Source organism: Schistocerca piceifrons, chromosome 8 (genome assembly GCF_021461385.2).
Source record: "Schistocerca piceifrons isolate TAMUIC-IGC-003096 chromosome 8, iqSchPice1.1, whole genome shotgun sequence".
In the NCBI taxonomy this organism is placed as follows: Eukaryota; Metazoa; Arthropoda; class Insecta; order Orthoptera; family Acrididae; genus Schistocerca; species Schistocerca piceifrons.
Genome location: NC_060145.1, coordinates 342,445,411 through 342,465,112, shown reverse-complemented (window position 1 = coordinate 342,465,112; position 19,702 = coordinate 342,445,411). Strand labels below are relative to the sequence as shown.

Genomic DNA, 19,702 nt, shown 5'->3' with positions numbered 1-19,702 from the left:
AAGTTCGTGCACCCCAGATAGAGATATAACAATGAGAGTTTGATATTGTACGATGGCAGACTTGGCCATGTACCTTTTGAACCACTGAGAAGGGCAAGATTTGGAATCAAAACGTTCACGCTACATAAGGCTACAAGTATGTCTAAATGTAATTTCATTCACTAATGAATGTTTTCATTAATAAAAAAAAGTTATTCTTTGGAACTTACTTAGCAAACAATTAGACATGTTAAGGAGTCAACATATAAGCCCTAAAACTCATTTCATTTCCAACTCTTAATGCTCTTAAAACATTGTGAAGAAAATGATAATGAAAGTGAAAACATAATCTCATTAACAGAGAAGTGATTACTGAATGGTTCCCAGATGTCTAACCACATGAAATCAAAGTAAACTTACAAGCACCACGTTTCCTCTTCTTACTAGCAGGTCCAAGTAGTATTTCAAATTGTTCATATCCTTCATCATCCTTCACATCATGTTCTTCCTTTTTGCACTTGCAATTACGACATAATTTCCTATGTGGCACAGAAAATACAGTATTATAAAATAATAAATGGTAGGTCAACAATACGGAAATTCCTGAATGGAACAGTAGATAAAATAAAGGAAAGGCAACCACTCACCTTTAGCATACTGATGTACGGTGCATACACTACATAACAGAATACAGTACTAACAACAACTAACTTTTTGAGTCCTGGCTTTCCTTCTGGCAGACAGTATACACATATTCACACACACAGATACCCAAATGCACACCAGTGGTACAGTGTGAATGGGCATCTGTGTGGTCTTGCTTTTCCTTTATTTTACATAATGGTATACCATGCACTTTTAGTAAAGATTCAAATAATTTAATAACATCACAAATTAAATTATAGATGCCAACAATAACTTTCATGCAGAAAAAAATGAACAAAACTTTTTAAAAACTCAGCGTGTACCAGGTTATTCAAATATTAATATCACAAAAAAATTTTATTTTGAAAACAAACAAGAAAGCCAGGCAAGAGGGCTTTTACTACATTGAAAGACAATCTAGAAACTGTGGATAGATGCAAGTTGATTAAAAACACGAGATTTCAAAATCACATATTTATTCTTCAAAAGCTTCATTATTTATAAGGCTGCTGATGTTTCACTTTTAACTACTACACAGACAAGATTGAGCCTGAATCTGGATTCTTAAAATTTCTTCTGGCACTGTAAGAAAAACGGGACAAATGGATGACATTAAAATACAATAAGTGGCCAATCTTACAATATAATAATACTTGAAGACATATATCTATGCTTACCATACATAGCAAAGATCAAAAGGACCAACACCATTTGTGAGAGAGAAAAGAAAGGTGCTCAGGGATGGAAACAGGTAAATCTGAATGGTATCTTATTGAGAGATGACACATTTAGAACCGTTACTATAGTGCAATTATAAGGTTTATAATTTACATGGCAATCAGCCATCCACAATAAACTTTTCAAGTTATAAAGTTTATAACGTACATGCGAGTTCTGTAGGCCACAAAACAAAGTACGACAAATGATGTACAACTGGTTTACTTACTATATTAACAGATGTGCACCAAGTATCAGCATAATCTCTCACAATAACACGTTTATTGCAAAAAAAGTATTCATAACCTCGCACAATAACACATGTTTATCGCAGAAAAAATGTATTTCCAGATCCATGTACATTGGACTTATCTCAGAAAGTATGCCTTTCCAGACCCATGTTTAATGGACTTATTTTTCTTGTTTCAATGAGTACTGCCACCTCTGAAAGTATTTGACATTTTATTTTTGAGCACCCTGTATTCCTTACGTGAGGGGTCCATCACAGTTTCACATCCTGGGTTACCCCAAGATACTTCACTACTGCCTCTACAGGTAGAGGTTCACTGAGAAGCTCAAGATTCCAGTACATGTCCTGGACATGTTTCCTTATGAATGGTAATGCAACTGTTTTCTTGCAGCTGACCCTTAGATCCTAGTTAAGACACCAGTTTTTCACAATGTTCAATGTCCATCGAGCCATTGTTCTCATATTACTAGTAAATTTGCTACATATTATGATGATTAAATCATCTTCGTATCCTTAGCAAAAGTAGCCTCTCATGTTTAGCTATCCACGGAGTTCATTCACCACTAAGATTCCTCAGCAGTTCAGCCTAAACCCCTCCTTGTGGACATCCTCTAGTGGTGTTCATTATATTTTTCATTCATTGTGGTGGCTTCTACATCTACATCTACATGACTACTCTGCAATTCACATTTAAGTGCTTGGCAGAGGGTTCATCGAACCACAATCATACTATATCTCTACCATTCCACTCCCGAACAGCGCGCGGGAAAAACAAACACCTAAACCTTTCTGTTCGAGCTCTGATTTCTCTTATTTTATTTTGATGATCATTCCTGCCTATGTAGGTTGGGCTCAACAAAATATTTTCGCATTCGGAAGAGAAAGTTGGTGACTGAAATTTCGTAAATAGATCTCGCTGCGACGAAAAACGTCTTTGCTTTAATGACTTCCATCTCAATTCGCGTATCGTATCTGTCACACTCTCTCCCCTATTACGTGATAATACAAAATGAGCTGCCCTTTTTTGCACCCTTTCGATGTCCTCCGTCAATCCCACCTGGAAAGGATCCCACACCACGCAGCAATATTCTAACAAAGGACGAACGAGTGTAGTGTAAGCTGTCTCTTTAGTGGACTTGTTGCATCTTCTATGTGTCCTGCCAATGAAACACAACCTTTGGCTCGCCTTCCCCACAATATTATCTATGTGGTCTTTCCAACTGAAGTTCTTCGTAATTTTTACACCCAGGTACTTAGTTGAATTGACAGCCTTGAGAATTGTATTATTTATCGAGTAATCAAATTCCAACGAATTTCTTTTGGAACTCATGTGGATCACCTCACACTTTTCGTTATTTAGCGCCAACTGCCACCTGCCACACCATACAGCAATATTTTCTAAATCGCTTTGCAACTGATACTGGTCTTCGGATGACCTTACTAGACGGTAAATTACAGCATCATCTGCGAACAACCTAAGAGAACTGCTCAGATTGTCACCCAGGTCATTTACATAGATCAGGAACAGCAGAGGTCCCAGGACGCTTCCCTGGGGAACACCTGATATCACTTCAGTTTTACTCGATGATTTGCCATCTATTACTACGAACTGCGACCTTCCTGACAAGAAATCACGAATCCAGTCGCACAACTGAGCAATACCCCATAGGTCCGCAGCTTGATTAGAAGTCGCTTGTGAGGAACGGTGTCAAAAGCTTTCCGGAAATCTAGAAATACAGAATCAACTTGAGATCCCCTGTCGATAGCGACCATTACTTCATGCGAATAAAGAGCTAGCTGCGTTGCACAAGAACGATGTTTTCTGAAACCATGCTGATTACGTATCAATAGATCGTTCCCTTCGAGGTGATTCATAATGTTTGAATACAGTATATGCTCCAAAACCCTACTGCAAACCGACGTCAATGATATAGGTCTGTAGTTCGATGGATTACTCCTACTACCCTTCTTAAACACTGGTGCGACCTGCGCAATTTTCCAATCTGTAGGTACAGATCTATCGGTGAGCAAGCGGTTGTGTATGATTGCTAAGTAGGGAGCTATTGTATCAGCGTAATCTGAAAGGAACCTAATCAGTATACAATCTGGACCTGAAGACTTGCCCGTATCAAGCGATTTGAGTTGCTTCGCAACCCCTAAGGTATCTACTTCTAAGAAACTCATGGTGGCAGCTGTTCGTGTTTCAAATTCTGGAATATTCCATTCGTCTTCCCTGGTGAAGGAATTTCGGAAAACTGCGTTCAATAACTCCGCTTTAGCGGCACAGTCGTCGGTAACAGTACCATCGGCACTGCGCAGCGAAGGTATTGACTGCGTCTTGCCGCTTGTGTACTTTACATACGACCAGAATTTCTTCGGATTTTCTACGAAATTTCGAGACAATGTTTCGTTGTGGAACCTATTAAAGGCATCTCGCATTGAAGTCCCTGCCAAATTTCGCGCGTCTGTAAATTTTAGCCAATCTTCGGGATTTCGTATTCTTCTGAACTTCGCATGCTTTCTCCGTTGCCTCTGCAACAGCATTCGGAACTATTTTGTGTACCATGGGGGATCAGTTCCATCTCTTACCAATTTATGAGGTATGAATCTCTCAATTGCTGTTGCTACTATATCTTTGAATTTGTGCCACATCTCGTCTACATTTGCACAGTCAGTTCGGAAGGAATGGAGATTGTCTCTTAGGAAGGCTTCTAGTGACACTTTATCCACTTTTTTAAATAAAATTATTTTGCGTTTGTTTCCGGTGGATTTGGAAGAAACGGTATTGAGCCTAGCTACAACGCCCTTGTGATCACTAATCCCTGTATCAGTCATGATGCTCTCTATCAGCTCTGGATTGTTTGTGGCTAAGAGGTCAAGCGTGTTTTCGCAACCATTTACAATTCGCGTGGGTTCGTGGACTAACTGCTCGAAATAATTTTCGGAGAAAGCATTTAGGACAATCTCGGAAGATGTTTTCTGCCTACCACCGGTTTTGAACAAGTACTTTTGCCAACACATCGAGGGAAGGTTGAAGTCCCCACCAACTATAACCGTATGAGTGGGGTATTTATTTGTTACGAGACTCAAATTTTCTCTGAACTGTTCAGCAACTATATCATCGGAGTCTGGGGGTCGGTAGAAGGAGCCAATTATTAACTTAGTTCGGCTGTTAAGTATAACCTCCACCCATACCAATTCGCACGGAGTATCTACTTCGACTTCACTACAAGATAAACCACTACTGACAGACACAAACACTCCACCACCAATTCTGCCTAATCTATCTTTTCTGAACACCGTCTGAGACTTCGTAAAAATTTCTGCAGAACTTATTTCAGGCTTTAGCCAGCTTTCTGTACCTATAACGATTTCAGCTTCTGTGCTTTCTATTAGCGCTTGAAGTTCAGGGACTTTCCCAGCACAACTACAACAATTTACAACTACAATTCCGACTGTTCCTTGATCCAAGCACGTCCTGTATTTGCCATGCATCCTTTGAGATTGCAGCCCACCCCGTACTTTCCCGAGGCCTTCTAACCTAAAAAACCGCCCCAGTCCACGCCACACAGCCTCCGCTACCCGTGTAGCCACCAGCTGAGTGTAGTGAACTCCTGACCTATTCAGCGGAACCCGGAACCCCACCACCCTATGGCGCAAGTCAAGGAATCTGCAGCCAACACGGTTGCAAAACCATCCGAGTCTCTGATTCAGACCCTCCACCTGGCTCTGCACCAAAGGTCCGCAGTCGGTTCTGTCAACGATGCTGCAAATGGTGAGCTCTGCCTTCATCTCGTAAGCAAGACCGGCAGCCTTCACCAAATCAGATAGCCGCTGGAATCCAGAGAGAATTTCCTCAGATCCAAAGCGACACACGTCATTAGTGCCGACATGTGCCAACACCTGCAGCTGGCTGCACCGTGTGCTCTTCATGGCATCTGGAAGGACCCTTTCCACATCAGGAATGACTCCATCCGGAATGCACACGGAGTGCACATTGGATTTCTTCCCCTCCTTAGCCGCCATATCCCTAAGGGGCCCCATTACGCGCCTAACATTGGAGCTCCCAACTACCAATAAGCCCACCCTCTGTATTGCCCGGACCTTGAAGGCAGAGAATCATCCTCTGAAACAGGACAGGCAGCTGCATCTGGCTCAGCCAGAGACAGTGCCTGAAACCTGTTTGTCAGACGCACCGGGGAGGCTTTCTGATCAGCCTCCGGGGACGTCTTTCGCTGCCTGCCACGCCTTGGAATGACCTCCCAATCAACCACAGGCGAGGGCTCAGCCCCACTGCGGGCAGCAACCGGGGCAACCACAGCAGCAGACCGATCTGGGGACAGACGGGAAGAGGTTGACATCCCCGTGATACCCAAGTCCGGCTCCCCACGGTGGTGCCCATTGGCAACAGCCTCAAGCTGCACGACCGAAGTCAGTGCCGCTCGCAGCTGTGAGCAAAGGGATGCCAACTCAGCCCTCATCCGAACACAGCAATCACAGTCCCTGTCCATTCTGCTTTTCTTCTACTCAACATGATTGTAACCCACCTATATACGATACTCTAAATGCCATGCTCCTCTGCAGCACTAACCATGGATTAGAATGTTGTATTGCTAAAAGCCCCCTTGATATCCAGGAAGAGACACAGAGAAATTTCCTGAAAACATAGAGCTTTTTCCATCCTCCCAACAAGTGAAATGCCGTTTACATGATTTGCCTGGTTGTTATGCATGTTGGTTTACATACACAGGAACGTAAGTTAACCTCTTTTCCCTAATGAGCTCATTCTTAAGAAGAAAGGAGGATAGACTGATCAGTCTAATACCCTTGGCATTGGCATAATCAACTTTCCCCAGATTTGGAATGAAAACAACTCTCACTGTCCTCCAAGCATCAGGAGTGCTGCTAGGCTAACCCTAAACAGCCTACATAGGAGTTTAATTAAACTCTCTCCTGCTTGTTGCAGTAGAGCTGAAAAGATTCCATCTGTGCCTGATGACTTGAACAGTTGACACGTCCCCACTGTCCACTAGATTTTTTTTTGAAAATGACACATTCTCTACCAGTGTCCCACTTCTCTCTTTGATTATCTTAAACCAGTGCCTCTCAGGGACTGAATCTCTATCTATGTTGTCTGCTAGAGAGCACTGAGGGAAGTGTGCCTAGAGGAGCACATCCAGTGTCTCGTACTCTGTCCTTGTATACTCACAATCCTGGCTTAGTTGGTATTCTGGTGAGGATTTTGTAAAGTCTGGCACGAGTAGATGTACCTTCCACTTCCTCATAGAATACCTTCCAGGATGGCAGTTACACTTGCTTAATTGCAAGTTCGTATTTGGCAAGGGCCTCCTGATATTTTGCCCATTGTCCTTTCCTTCTTGCAATGTAGAACAGTATTCTTACCCGTTTCCTTTGGAATTCCAGGTTATTGTTCCACCAAGAGACATTCCTGTTTGCTCAACTTCTTAATGATTGGGCATTTTACTAAAAATAACATCATAATGGCAGACATCTACATTGATACTCTGCATATCACATTTAAGTACCTGGCAGAGGGTTCATTGAACCACCTTTACAGTTCTCTATTATTCCAATCTTGTATAGTGCACGGAAAGAATGAACACATAAATCTTTTTGTACCAGCTCTGATTTCCCTTATTTTATCACGGTGATTATTTTTCGCTATATAGGTCAGTGTCAACAAAATATTTTCACATTCGGAGGAGAAAGTTGGGGATTGGAATTTCGTAAGAAGATTTCTCCGCAATGAAAAAGGACTTTGATTTAATGATGTACATCCCAAATTCTATACCATTTCAGTGACACACTCCCCTATTTCAAGATAATACAAAACATGCTGTCCTCCTTTGAATTTTTTTCAATGTACTCCCATCAATCCCATCTGGTAAGGATAAAACATTGCACAGCTAAAAAAGGATGGACAAGCATAATGTAGGCAGTCTCCTTAGTACATCTACTACATTTCCTAAGTGTCCTGCCAATAAATCACAACCTTTGGTTAGCCTTCCCCACAACATTTTGTGTGTGTTCCTTCCAATTTAAGTTGTTCTAAGGTATTTAGTTGAATTTATGGCCTTTAGATTTGACTAATTTATCATGTAACCGAAGTTTAATGGATTGCTTATAGCACTCGTGGATGACCTCACACTTTTCATTATCTAGGGGCTATTGCCAATTTGCGCACCATACATATATCTTTTCTAAATCTTTTTGCAATTTGATTTGATCTTCCAATGACTTTACTAGTCGATAAATGACAGCGTCATCTGCAAACAACCTAAAATGGTTGCTCAGATTGTCTCCCAAATCATTTATATAGATAAAGAACAACAAACGGCCTATAACACTACCCTGGGGAACAGCAGAAATCACTTCTGTTTTACTCGACGAGTTTCCCCTCAGTTACTACGAACAGTGACCTCTCTGACAAGAAATCACAAATCCAGTCACATAACTGAGACAATATTCCATTGGCATGTAATTTCACCACAAGCTGCTTGTGTGATACACTTCCGGAAATCCAGAAACAAGGAATCAATTTGAAATCCCTTGTCCATAGCACACAACACTTCATGGGAGTAAAGAGCTAGTTGTATTTCACAAGAACAATGTTTTCTAAACCCATGTTGACTGTGTGTTAATAGACTGTTTTCTTCAAGTTAATTCATAATGTTTGAACACAAAATATGTTCCACAATCCTGCTGCATATCAACGTTAATCATATGGGCCTGTAATTTAATGAATTACTCCTACTACCTTTCTTGAATATTGGTGTGACCTATGCAACTTTCCGATCTTTGGGTACTGATCTTTTGTCGAGCGAACGGTTGTATATGATTGTTAAGTATGGAGTTATTACATCAGCATACTCTGAAAGGAACCTAATTGGTAAACAGCCTGCATCAGAAAACTTGCTTTTACTAAGTGATTTAAGCTGCTTCACTACTCCGAGGATATCTACGTTACTCATGTTGGCAGCTGTTCTTGATTCGAATTATGGAATATTTACTTCGTCTTCTTTCATGAAGGCATTTCGGAAGGCTGTGTTTAGTACCCCTGCTTTGGCAACAATGTCTTTGATAGTATCTCCACTGCTATCACGCAGAGAAGGCATTGATTATGTCTTGCCATTAGCATACTTCACATACAACCAGGTTTTAAGACAAAGTTTTGTTGTGGAAACTATTATAAGCATCTCACATTGAAGTCCATGCTGAATTTTGAGCTCCTGTAAAAGATAGTCAATCTTGGAGATTTTGCGTCTGTTTAAATTTGTCATGTTTTTTTCGTTGTTTCTGCAACAGTGTTCTGACCCATTTTGTGTACCAATCGTTTGTCAATTTATTTGGTATAAATATCTCAATTGCTGGAGATACTATTTCTTTGAATTCAAGGCACATCTGATCTGCACTTACATTGTTAATTTGGAAGGGGTGGACATTGTCTCTCAGGAATGCACCAAGTGAATTTTTATCTGCTTTTTTGAATAGGTATATTTTTCGTTTATTTTTGGAATATTTGGGAGTTAAAATACTCAATCTCACTACAACAACCCTGTGTTCACTAATCCCTGTATCCGTTTTGATACTCATTAACAACTCAGAATTATTTGTTGCTAAGAGGTCACGAGTGTTTTCACAACCATTTACCATTCGCATGGGCTCATGAACTAACTGGTCAAAAAATTTTCAGTGAATGCATTTAACATAATTTCGAATTATTTTATGCATACCTTCAGAATTAAACATGTATTTTCGCCAACATATCGAGGGTAAATTAGAGTCTCCAACAACTATAAATGTATGAGTCAGGTACATGTTTGATATTAAACTCAAGCTTTCTTTGAACTTTTCAGCAATTGTATCATATGAATTGGGAGGTCAATAAAAGGATCCAATTGTTATTTTATTCTGGTTGCCAACAATGACCTCTGTCCATACTAACTCACAGGAACTAACTACTTCAATTTCACGAAAAGATAAACTATTTCTAACAGCAACAAACACGCCCCCGCCAACTGTGTTTAACCTATCCTTTCAGTACACCATTAGGTTCTGTGCAAAAAATTTTGGCTGAACCTATTTCCAGTTTTAGTCAGCTTTCAGTGTCTATAATGATTTGAGCATCAGTGTTTTCTATTAGCACTTGGAGCCCTGGTACTTTCCCAACACAGCTACAACAATTTACAACTGTTATACCGATAGTTTCTGTATCTATGTTCTTCCTGTGTTTGGTCTGCACCTTTTGTGACTGAGGCCCTTTGTGTGTTTTCCCAAGACCCTTGAACTTAAAAAACTGCCCAGTCCATGCCTCAGAGCCTCTGCTACCCATGTAGCCGCCTCGTGCACATAATGGACTCCTGACCTATTCAGTGGAACCCAAAACCCAAACACCCTATGGCGCTAGTCGAGGAATCTGCAGACTACACAGTTGCAGAACCGTCTGAGCCTCTGATTGATATTCTCCACTCAACTCTCTGCCACAGGTCCGCAAACAGTCCTGTCGACAATGCTGCAAATGGTCAGCTCGGTTTCATCTCACAAGTAAGACTGGCAGCCTTTACCACTTCTGTTAGCTGCTCGAAACCAGAGAGAATCTTTTCCAATCCACTGTGTCTGATATTTCCTCAAGGTCTACTGGATTCTTTAGAAAAGTTCTGACTTCAGGTAAGCGAGTGCTGAGGCCTTTCCTGTAAGAGCCCTAGTTTGTTTTCCTAGGATTTCTATAGGTCATGGTCTGTTTAACACTCATTTCAACCTCAAATTTTATATACATGTGGTCAGAAAATGATGGTTCCAATGGCACATTCCATATGTTAGGATGCTCTCTTAGTGTTTAATTTCTCAGAAAATATGATTTCATATAAGTAAGTGCAGTCATATTACTCAACCACCAAACTGATTTGACCTGAAAACTGATTAATTTATGTCTTTCTTCAAGTTGATAAAATCAAGGTCCATAGAAAAATAAGGGTGAGCAGTAAGTGTTTTATGTTGCTACTAGCTGACACAGTGACATTGCTAAGGAACAACTTCTGTCTCGGGAAAAGTGCTACAACATGAGGGCCATACGTTTATGCAATGTATTTGTGGTATGCATCAGTTTTTACTCAAATTATTATATGTAATTTGCTATTCCGCAATTGCTAGACTGTTACTACTGCATTTTGTGACTCGTCCAACTTTTAAACAGATACTGGAGATTTTTTTTAAAAAAAAAAATCAAGCACCTATTGAATTGAAATACGCAAAAAAAAGTGCAAACTACATAGTCTGTTTTCACAGTTTTCCGTCAAAGTAAATGTTCAAAATGAGTATGCAATCGCTGAAAGAATTGTAATTTTTCTGTGAAATGGCATGACACTAAGCAACTTGCATATTTCCTCTTTGACCCAACAAACCCGTTTAGACCCCTGCAAAAAATTCATGATTTGATTGAGTGAAGATATTTGGTCCACTATTCAATTAATTTCACGTGACACAAGTGCATTTTAATACTTTCTTCATCGTGCAGACGTCATTTCATTGATGTGAACTGATTTTGAAGATTTTTATTACATGCTCGCAATTTCATGGACTTTTTTCATTCGAGCTTTCCTCCTCTGTGATGCTGTTGCGGAATTCTGTAAAGTGCCTTTACCTGAAAAAACAGCTTCATCTGTAAATGTACATTTATCAGCAATTGTCTTCCCTGGTAGAAGCTTTTCTGAAGTCTCTATGCTGCTTCTATTGATCTATCATTCGTAGCAATGTTCCTTCCTGTCTCCTGTTGCATGTGATGTGCTATCACTGGCGCTACTACTACAAGGCAATCTATGAGATGGAAATGCTTTGCTGTTGAGCACTCATTTTTGTGATACATTTAACACTTCCAAATGCAAGTCTTTAACACAATTAGTTTGTTTGAAATGAGGACAGCATATTCTAACATTTGCAACATTCACAGCGTCTTTTCTACATCATTTCAATAGCCAAATCTTTTGCGGATCTGCATCATGATGGAAAACATGAAGCATTACTTCGGACCCTTTCGTATTGCGATTTTGAGAATTACAACCAACACTAGCACAACTGTGCATTGCTTGCCCATACTCAAAACACTTTCACTTGAAAAATACCACTATGCAAAGTAATTAAGTGAAAACAATAATGCAAATGAATCTGCTCTGTCTCCAGCATACAAAACAGTTACGAAGCGTTCCTCTCTGACATAATGCACACAATGGCAGAAAAGCATTAGCTTCTGTTCAGCACTTATTGCATCTCCCTGGATAAAATACGTCCTGACTCTTACTGACAACTGTATCATATTGAATGCCAATAATTAATTAGAGTGCCTCAAAATAATACACCAACTGGTAAAGTCACTCCACATACAATCTTCAGTGCACCAGCCAGAAAATTACTCACTCCCAGGAAACATCATACTAATGGTGTATATATGCACCTCTAACCAAGATAAAGGACTCAGTTTGACAAGGAAGATTGTCCACAAGTTTCTTCAGGCATGCCTTATTGTGCTGACGCCATTCCTGTATAGCTACCAAATTGCAGAGAGAGTGATTGCCATGTTTCATCTGCTGTTCCCAAATAACAGCAGCCATTTTCTATGGAATTAATATCATGATTGTTAAAGTGATAAAAGATGCCAGAGTATTTGTAGCACCAGAAACATATGCCTGCAACCCTGTTATGCTGTTATACTGAAAGACAGGTGTGTGCACATCATACTCTTCAAGAAGAAGGTGTAAAGGAAAGGGCAATACTTGGTCACCAGGAATATCTAAGTAAATATCATGGTTCATGTTCACAGTAACCTGGAGGTGTGGGCCCAAGTTATGGTACCAAAAATACCCTCAAAACATCATAGAACCATTTCCACAGATTACACACCTTGTTCGACCATTACTGCAATCAACCCTTGGATCATTTGAAAAGAGGCAAAATTGCTACTTGTTAAAACAACAACAAGCCTCCAATCCACATCTATTCTCTGCAAACCACTGTAAAGTAAATGTCAGAGGGTATACCCCATTGTACCAGTTATTATGGTTTCCTCCCATTCCATCCACTTGTGGAGCATGGGATGACTGGCTGTTTAAATGTCTGTTTGTGCTGTAATTAATCTAATCTTCTCCTGATGATTCCTATGTGGGCAATATGAAGGGGATTGTTGTATATCCCTAGAGTCATCACTTAAAGCCAGTTCTTGAAACTGTGTCAGTATGCTTTCTTAGGACAGTTTATGTCGGTCTTCAAGAATATAACAGTTCAGTTCCTTCATCATCTATGTGACACTCTCCTACAGGTCAAACAAACTTGTGACCATTTGTGCTGCCCTTCTCTGTATACATACAACATCTCATGTATTCTACCAACAAACTGAAATCTACCACTTGCTTTACCCACAACGGTGCCTATGTGATCATTCCATTCCATATCCCTACAAAGTATTGCACCCAGGAATTTGTATGAGTTGGCCAATTCTAACTGTGACTCACTGACATTAGATTCTTAACACACTATGTTTTTTTTTTTCCATTTTGTGAATTGCACAACTTTACATTTCTGGACATTTAAAGCAAGTTGTCAATGTTTGCACCACATTGAAATCTTAACATCTGACTGAACATTTATGCAGTTTCTGTTACATAGTATTTCATAACAGATAGCTGCATAATTTGTAAAAGGTCTAATATTACTATTAATATTGTCCGCAAAGTCATTAATACACAACACGAACAGCAAGGGTCCTAACATACTTCCCTGGGGTACACTCAAAGTTACTTCTACATCTGTCAATGACTTGACATCCCAGATAACAAGCTGCCTCCCCCCTACCAAAAAATCATCAATCCAGTCACATATTTCATCTAATCAAAAATAAAGTTACACTGAACATAAAGAGAACAAATGCCATTTATTTCAGTTTGACAAGGGAAAATTATACTGTTACATTAAATGTAAATGAAATGGTAACAAACCCAAATTTTTAGAAAGATGATTGATTCTCAGTTGAAATGATGTGACCATGCAATGATACTTTCAAACAGAATAGCATGTTGTGTCCTGACATCAATATGTGACAGTCAGTGCTTTTTAGTTATCAGTAAACATTATTTATATGTGCTCTCAGTTCTCTGTTAAAGAATTCTTCTCTGGGGAAACAACTGCACAAAATATGTACACAGTTATCAGACTACAAAAAAGAGCCACAAGAATAATAACAAAAATTGGTAACCAAGCTCATCATAAAAATCTCTCCAAAATATGGGATATTTTAACTCCACCATGTGAATACATTTACCGATTTGTTACAACAAGATATAGACAGAAAGTTACCATAAAACAGCATTTTCTACTAAAGAATAAAATTACAAAATAATTTGTGCAAGGAGAGTAAAGAGATTAGTAAAATATATTTATTTAAAAAGCCACTAAAAAGTACCTGTCAAGCAATACATCATATATAGTGAATTGTGATAACCAAAATATACCGCACTGTGAATCTTCTAAATTCCTGGGCATCCTAACTTATGCCAAGTTAAAATGATCTGGGCGTGGTGCCCCACGTGTAATTACCCCTGTTGGCTATGTGAATGTTATTAGAGCTGCTTATTTTGGCTTTTTTCACTCTATCGTGTCATAAGGTACAACTTTTTGGGGTAATTAATCTTTAACAACAAAAAAAACGCTTTATAGGAAAAAGAGGGGAGTTTGAGTCATGAGTGGTATGCATCCAAAATATTCTTGCAGAAACCATTTTTGTAAGCTCCAAAAATTAACCACCATATTTCTATTTTCTTAGACGACTTTTGCCTCTAAAAACCATTCTCTTTTTACGTCTAATAGTACATACCATGACCACAATAAAAGGTCTAAAGACGATTTACACAGGGATCCAAAACAGCTAAGTCTTGCACAAAAAGGTGTTCACTGGTCTGCCACAAAAGCTTTCAATTCTCTTCCATCAGACATTAAAATTCGTCATTAATGTCCCAGCTTCATTTGTATCTAAATTAATAAAATACCCAGAGGATAAGTCATTCTTCTCTCTTTATGAGTATATGAAGATTAATAAATGATTGTTTTTGTAAATTTCTACTGCCATTTGTATTTAAGTTTTGAAACTTTCAATTTCTTAAGAGTTAGTTCTAATTCATTTCCTAGTGTATGATGGTCAATGTATACACACACCCTCTCTCTTTCTGCACTCAATCTCTCACATCTTATGGAGGGATTGTGTCTTGATTTTTTTCAGGCAAGCAAACTGGATGTCTAAATACATAAAATGGAAGCCAAACTCATGGTCCTGATGTTCCCAGTGATCCTGATGTTAGCTGATAGTATACACAACGATAAACTATGCAATAATATGTGAGCCGGGTGGGGTAGCTGCGCGGGCCTTGCCATGGTTTGCGCGACTACCCCCGTCAGAGGTTCAAGCGCTCCCTCGGGCATGAGTGTGTGTGTGTTGTCCTTAACGTAAGTTAGCTTAAGTAGTGTGTAAACCTAAGGTCCAATAACCTCAGCAGTTTGGTCTCATGGTAACTTACCACAAATTTCCAAAAATAACATCTGAACATTATGTGCAATGGGAAATGAACAGATTATTAAATAACAGTATTTTCCACTTGGGATCATAACTAAATTAGTTTGCACACTTTTAAACAGACTGGCCTTGTATTTGAGAGGATGGAGAGACTAACCCCATCTGGCAGACCTGACTTAGATTTCCATGGTTTCTCTAAATAACTCCAGGCAAATGGGGGGGATGATTCCTACTATAAGCCCACCATTGTCAAACTACACCTAAGTATGCACATGCCTGTAAATGTGAATTATGTTCTTATTTGTTTGTTCTTAACCCATAACATCATGACTTGCCCAATATACTTGAAAACGTGATACACAGACAATGTACCGCAGCTTTTAAACTTGGTTTTGAAACCCTGCGAATTACAAAGCATACTTGTACTGATGAAACTTAATTACAGAATACATGTATATCAGTATTTGAATGCCCATTACGCATGTTGCTAGCATCGACAAAATTTTATGTTGCTCTGATACACATACAAATATGCATGAGAGTAGTCTACCACTTTAACATTTTTGTACTCAAGGAAGGTCATGAAAATGACAAAATTATATTGCATTATACTGACAATGAAGTGTTATTACTCAGTGAATGAATTCATATGGGACAAACGGGAAATTTGAGCTGGATGCAATGTGTCGCACATTCCAAGAAATATCATTATAGTGTTTTCATATATTATAGTGCTATTATTTATTAATGTAAACATCACTGTAACTGTTTTATAAATTTCTGACATTTCTCCTGTACGCACACTGAATGGATTGCAAATGTATGTCATGAGATAAATAAAACACAAAACAATTCACTCTGAAGGAAATATGGATGCATGGACATCACAAATGGCATATGAAAGGAATCATGAAAGACAAGCATTCTACATCTACACTTATTCTCTGTAGGCCATCATATGGTATCTAGTGGAGGGTACTTTATGTAAAACTATCACTGCCCACTTTTCCTATTCCAATCATGGATGGTCCAAAATGATCTTTTCATGAGATATAAGTAAGAGGAAGCAATAAATTGGTTAGCTTTTCTAGGAACGGTGCAAACAATCCAATAGTGCTGGTCCCACAGAATCTCTATTAGGTTTAAATCTGGGGTGTTTGTTGGCCAGTGGAGTAAGGCAAATTCATCCTGGTGCTCTTCGAACCACTTGTGTACACTGCAAACTGTGTGACACTTTACATTGTCCTGCTGATAGATGCCATCGTGCCGAGGAAAAAACAAACAGCATGAAGGGGTGGATATGATCCTCAAGGATAGGTACATACTTGTGTCCATCCCTTGTGTCTTGCTGAATGACAAGATCAAACAGGGATTGCCACAAAAACATTCACCAGACCATAAAGCTCACTCCTCCGGCCTGTAACCTTCTGACGATTGTTGCACATCCTTACACAGCCGTCCGTCCGATGGAGCATAAAACATGATTTACCTGAAAAGGCCACCTGTTGCCACTCAGTGAATACCAGTTATGGTATTGGCATGAAAATTCCAGCCTTCACTGCCAATGAACAGCAGTCAGCATGGATGCATGAACCAGGCATCTGCTGTGGTGGCCGATACACAGCAACATTCGCTGAATGGCCATTGAGGAGACACTGGCGATAGCCCTTTTATTAATCTGAACAGTCAGTTGCTCAAAAGTTACACATCGATTTGCCCGTACACATCTCGGCAAACATTGTTTACCCATCACCTACAGCATATGGTGCATCACAGTTGCCTCGGCATCAGTTTCGGATAGTGCCATTTTGCCATATGCAGTATACCTTAACCATGAAGGCAAGCAAACAGTTCGCAAACTTAACCATTTTGCAAATACTTCCACTCTTGGCCAAAAAGCCAATGATCATGCCCTTTTGGATGTCAGATAAATCACTCTGCTTCCACACTATGACGACAAATACATTATTTTCTGCATCCCCCCAACAAGCTTTACATAACCTCCACTGCTACTGCTGCTACCTGTTTTTGATTAGTGTGCACTGACACTAAAGACAGGTGGTGGTCACATTAATGTGACCAGACTGTGTATATCAGTAAAGCATACAGTGATGCAGAACGCTTCTCTCACAGCATCTGCCACTGGAGTTGGATGAGCATCTCCATGACACTTTCGCACTTATTAAATGAAGCTGTAACAAAATGTGCTGCTGGTTGCTAAATCTTCTGTTTCCTCTATCAATTCTATCTGGTATAAATCTCAGACTGACAACCTGTATTTAAATATTGATTCAACAAGGATTTTGTAAGCTACATCTTTGGTGGGTGGACTGATTTCCTGACAATTCTTCCAATGAAACTGCCTGTCATCCACTTTACACGTGATTAGTTTTATGCGGCCACTCTGCTTTAAATTGCTCAATATGTGTATTCCTACATATTCTACTACAGATAAGACTGCTTTCCATGATTGTTCTGCAATCATATAATAACATAACAACAGATCTTCCTGACTATTTACGTGCAATATACTGCTTCTTTTATTTTGAGGGCCAGTTGCCAATCTCTGCATGAAGGATGATCCACTGCAGATCTTCCTGCACTTCACGACCATTTGCTAGCACTCCGGCATCTCTGTACGCAACAGCATCAACAACAAAAAGATGTGGAACTTCTGACGTTGCCCAATAGGTGATTTATCTCTATTGGAATAATTAATAGTCCTACAACACTCCCTTGGGCAACATCTAAAATTACTTTTATATCTGAAGACCTCTCTCTGTTCAGAATGATATGCTGTTCTATTTGCTAGAAACACTAGAGTCCAATCACATGGCGGGTATCATATTTCATACAGTCTTACTTTGTTCATTAGGCTGTAGTGCGGATCTGTATTGAATGCCTTCCAGAAGTAAAGGAACATGGCAGCAACCAACTCACAGGTATCTGTTGCTGTCTTGGTCTCCTGGATGAACAGAGTAACCTGCGTTTCACACAGTCATTATGTTGGAATCCATTTTTCCAGGGGGGAGATTTTTGGTCTCCAGAAGGTTCATAATATGTGAACATAAAATATATTCTATCAAAGGAAATACTAAAACAATTCGAAAAATAAAGTTTAATTTAATGCTGGAATGTGTTCATTGTGTAACTAATACCCAAAGAACATTTATATTTCCCCTTACAGTATAATAAATTGAGAAATCTTTCGCTGGTCAAACTTTTGTAGGACATCTTGTGACCCGTTAAGTTAAGCAATAGTTACTGGTAAACATCTAATATCTTCGAACATGTCGTTACTACCGGTAAAGGAAATATGTCTATATTTTCCGTTAAATAACTAGCTTATTTTCGCAAAGAGTTGGCAGTTGAGCAGTATATTTAGAGCTTTATCATCTTCCATATGATTAGCGTGAAATTGATGAAGTCCAAACAAGTAAAAAAATAAATAAAAGGGAGAATAGAAAACAAGAAAACTGTTACCTCCAGAAATGTAAATCAAGCCCTGGACAAGAATCTCCGCAGCTAAGACATGGAGCACCGGCGCCGATTTCATGAGCCAACCGATTATGCTGGAAGACAAGTTTACATTAATTTACAATTTTTTCGTAACGAACCATCCGCAGAGAACAGGTAAAATGAAACTAGTTTTCGAAGTGATATTTCTGAAAAGCACTTCTACTTACCCTCTTCTTCTTGTTTTCCAGCAACACCAACCACTCTGGCGTCTTTTCTGAAGTTTCAGACATTTTTAAACGACAAACCTCATTACGTTGTTATGCCACACCCGTTTACCTGTCGCTTTTATCGGTTATCGTTCACACTGAATGAGTCACACCTATGACTCAGTCGAACTCATCTGTCAATAATAATAGAGATTATTATGTCGATCAATGCTCTCTGTAGAACTACAAAAATTTCCCAAACGGATTCTGTAGAGCTCTCACCTACCTACCACCGGTGGTCAAACTGTCTGTAGTACTCCAGATGTCAACAAACACAAGCTGTAGCTGTCAACATTACTCACAGATACAATACACTCAACCCATTGCTTACACGGAAGGGAGCATATACCGAGAATGGGAAGACAAATTAGTACATCCCGATTTTCAAATGACACCGAGACATTTTTACACAATAATTGTGCTACATTATTTTAGAATAATTTATTACAAGAATTGTGAATTTATTTAAAAATTTAGATTCTTCTGCAGCGTTAAATTACAATTGAATACTGTTTACTAATCCGTGAATTGATGCTGCTAACGAGCATTATTTTTTCACTACCACAATACTACAAGAAAAACTTTCAAGACATACTATGAATTGCGTCCAGAGTTCAGAACGAAATTTTATACTCTGGTGCAAAAGTTGCTGGTAGGCTTCAGGCAGAGGACTGAAAATATCGACTTATAAGAAAATTGAACTATAGTTCATTGCCCGTGTATGTTAGTTCTGAGAATATACTCCATTTCAAACATGTCTAAAACCGTAAAAATAGGATCTGTAGCTTGTCAGAATTGAGGTCCAGTAGTTTA

At 39.2% G+C, this 19,702-nt stretch overlaps 1 protein-coding gene across 5 annotated transcripts in view; it reads right to left on the bottom strand.

Annotated features, from left to right (window-relative positions):
• Positions 1-19,269, bottom strand: part of LOC124711450 (testin) — a 110,046-nt gene extending 90,777 nt beyond the window's left edge. For 3 of the 5 annotated variants that reach the window (XM_047241533.1, XM_047241535.1, XM_047241536.1), the window contains exons 1-4: positions 19,116-19,269; positions 18,851-19,023; positions 18,648-18,736; positions 400-518 (exon numbers count right to left, since the gene is read on the bottom strand). In XM_047241533.1, the coding sequence (XP_047097489.1) occupies positions 400-518; positions 18,648-18,736; positions 18,851-18,913 (271 nt within the window). In that variant the 5' untranslated portion in view covers positions 18,914-19,023; positions 19,116-19,269. Of the gene's footprint in view, positions 1-399; positions 519-18,647; positions 18,737-18,850; positions 19,024-19,111 lie in introns of all 5 variants that reach the window. The other 2 variants (XM_047241537.1, XM_047241534.1) reach the window with 2 other exon arrangements.
• Between the last annotated feature and the right edge of the window lie 433 nt (positions 19,270-19,702).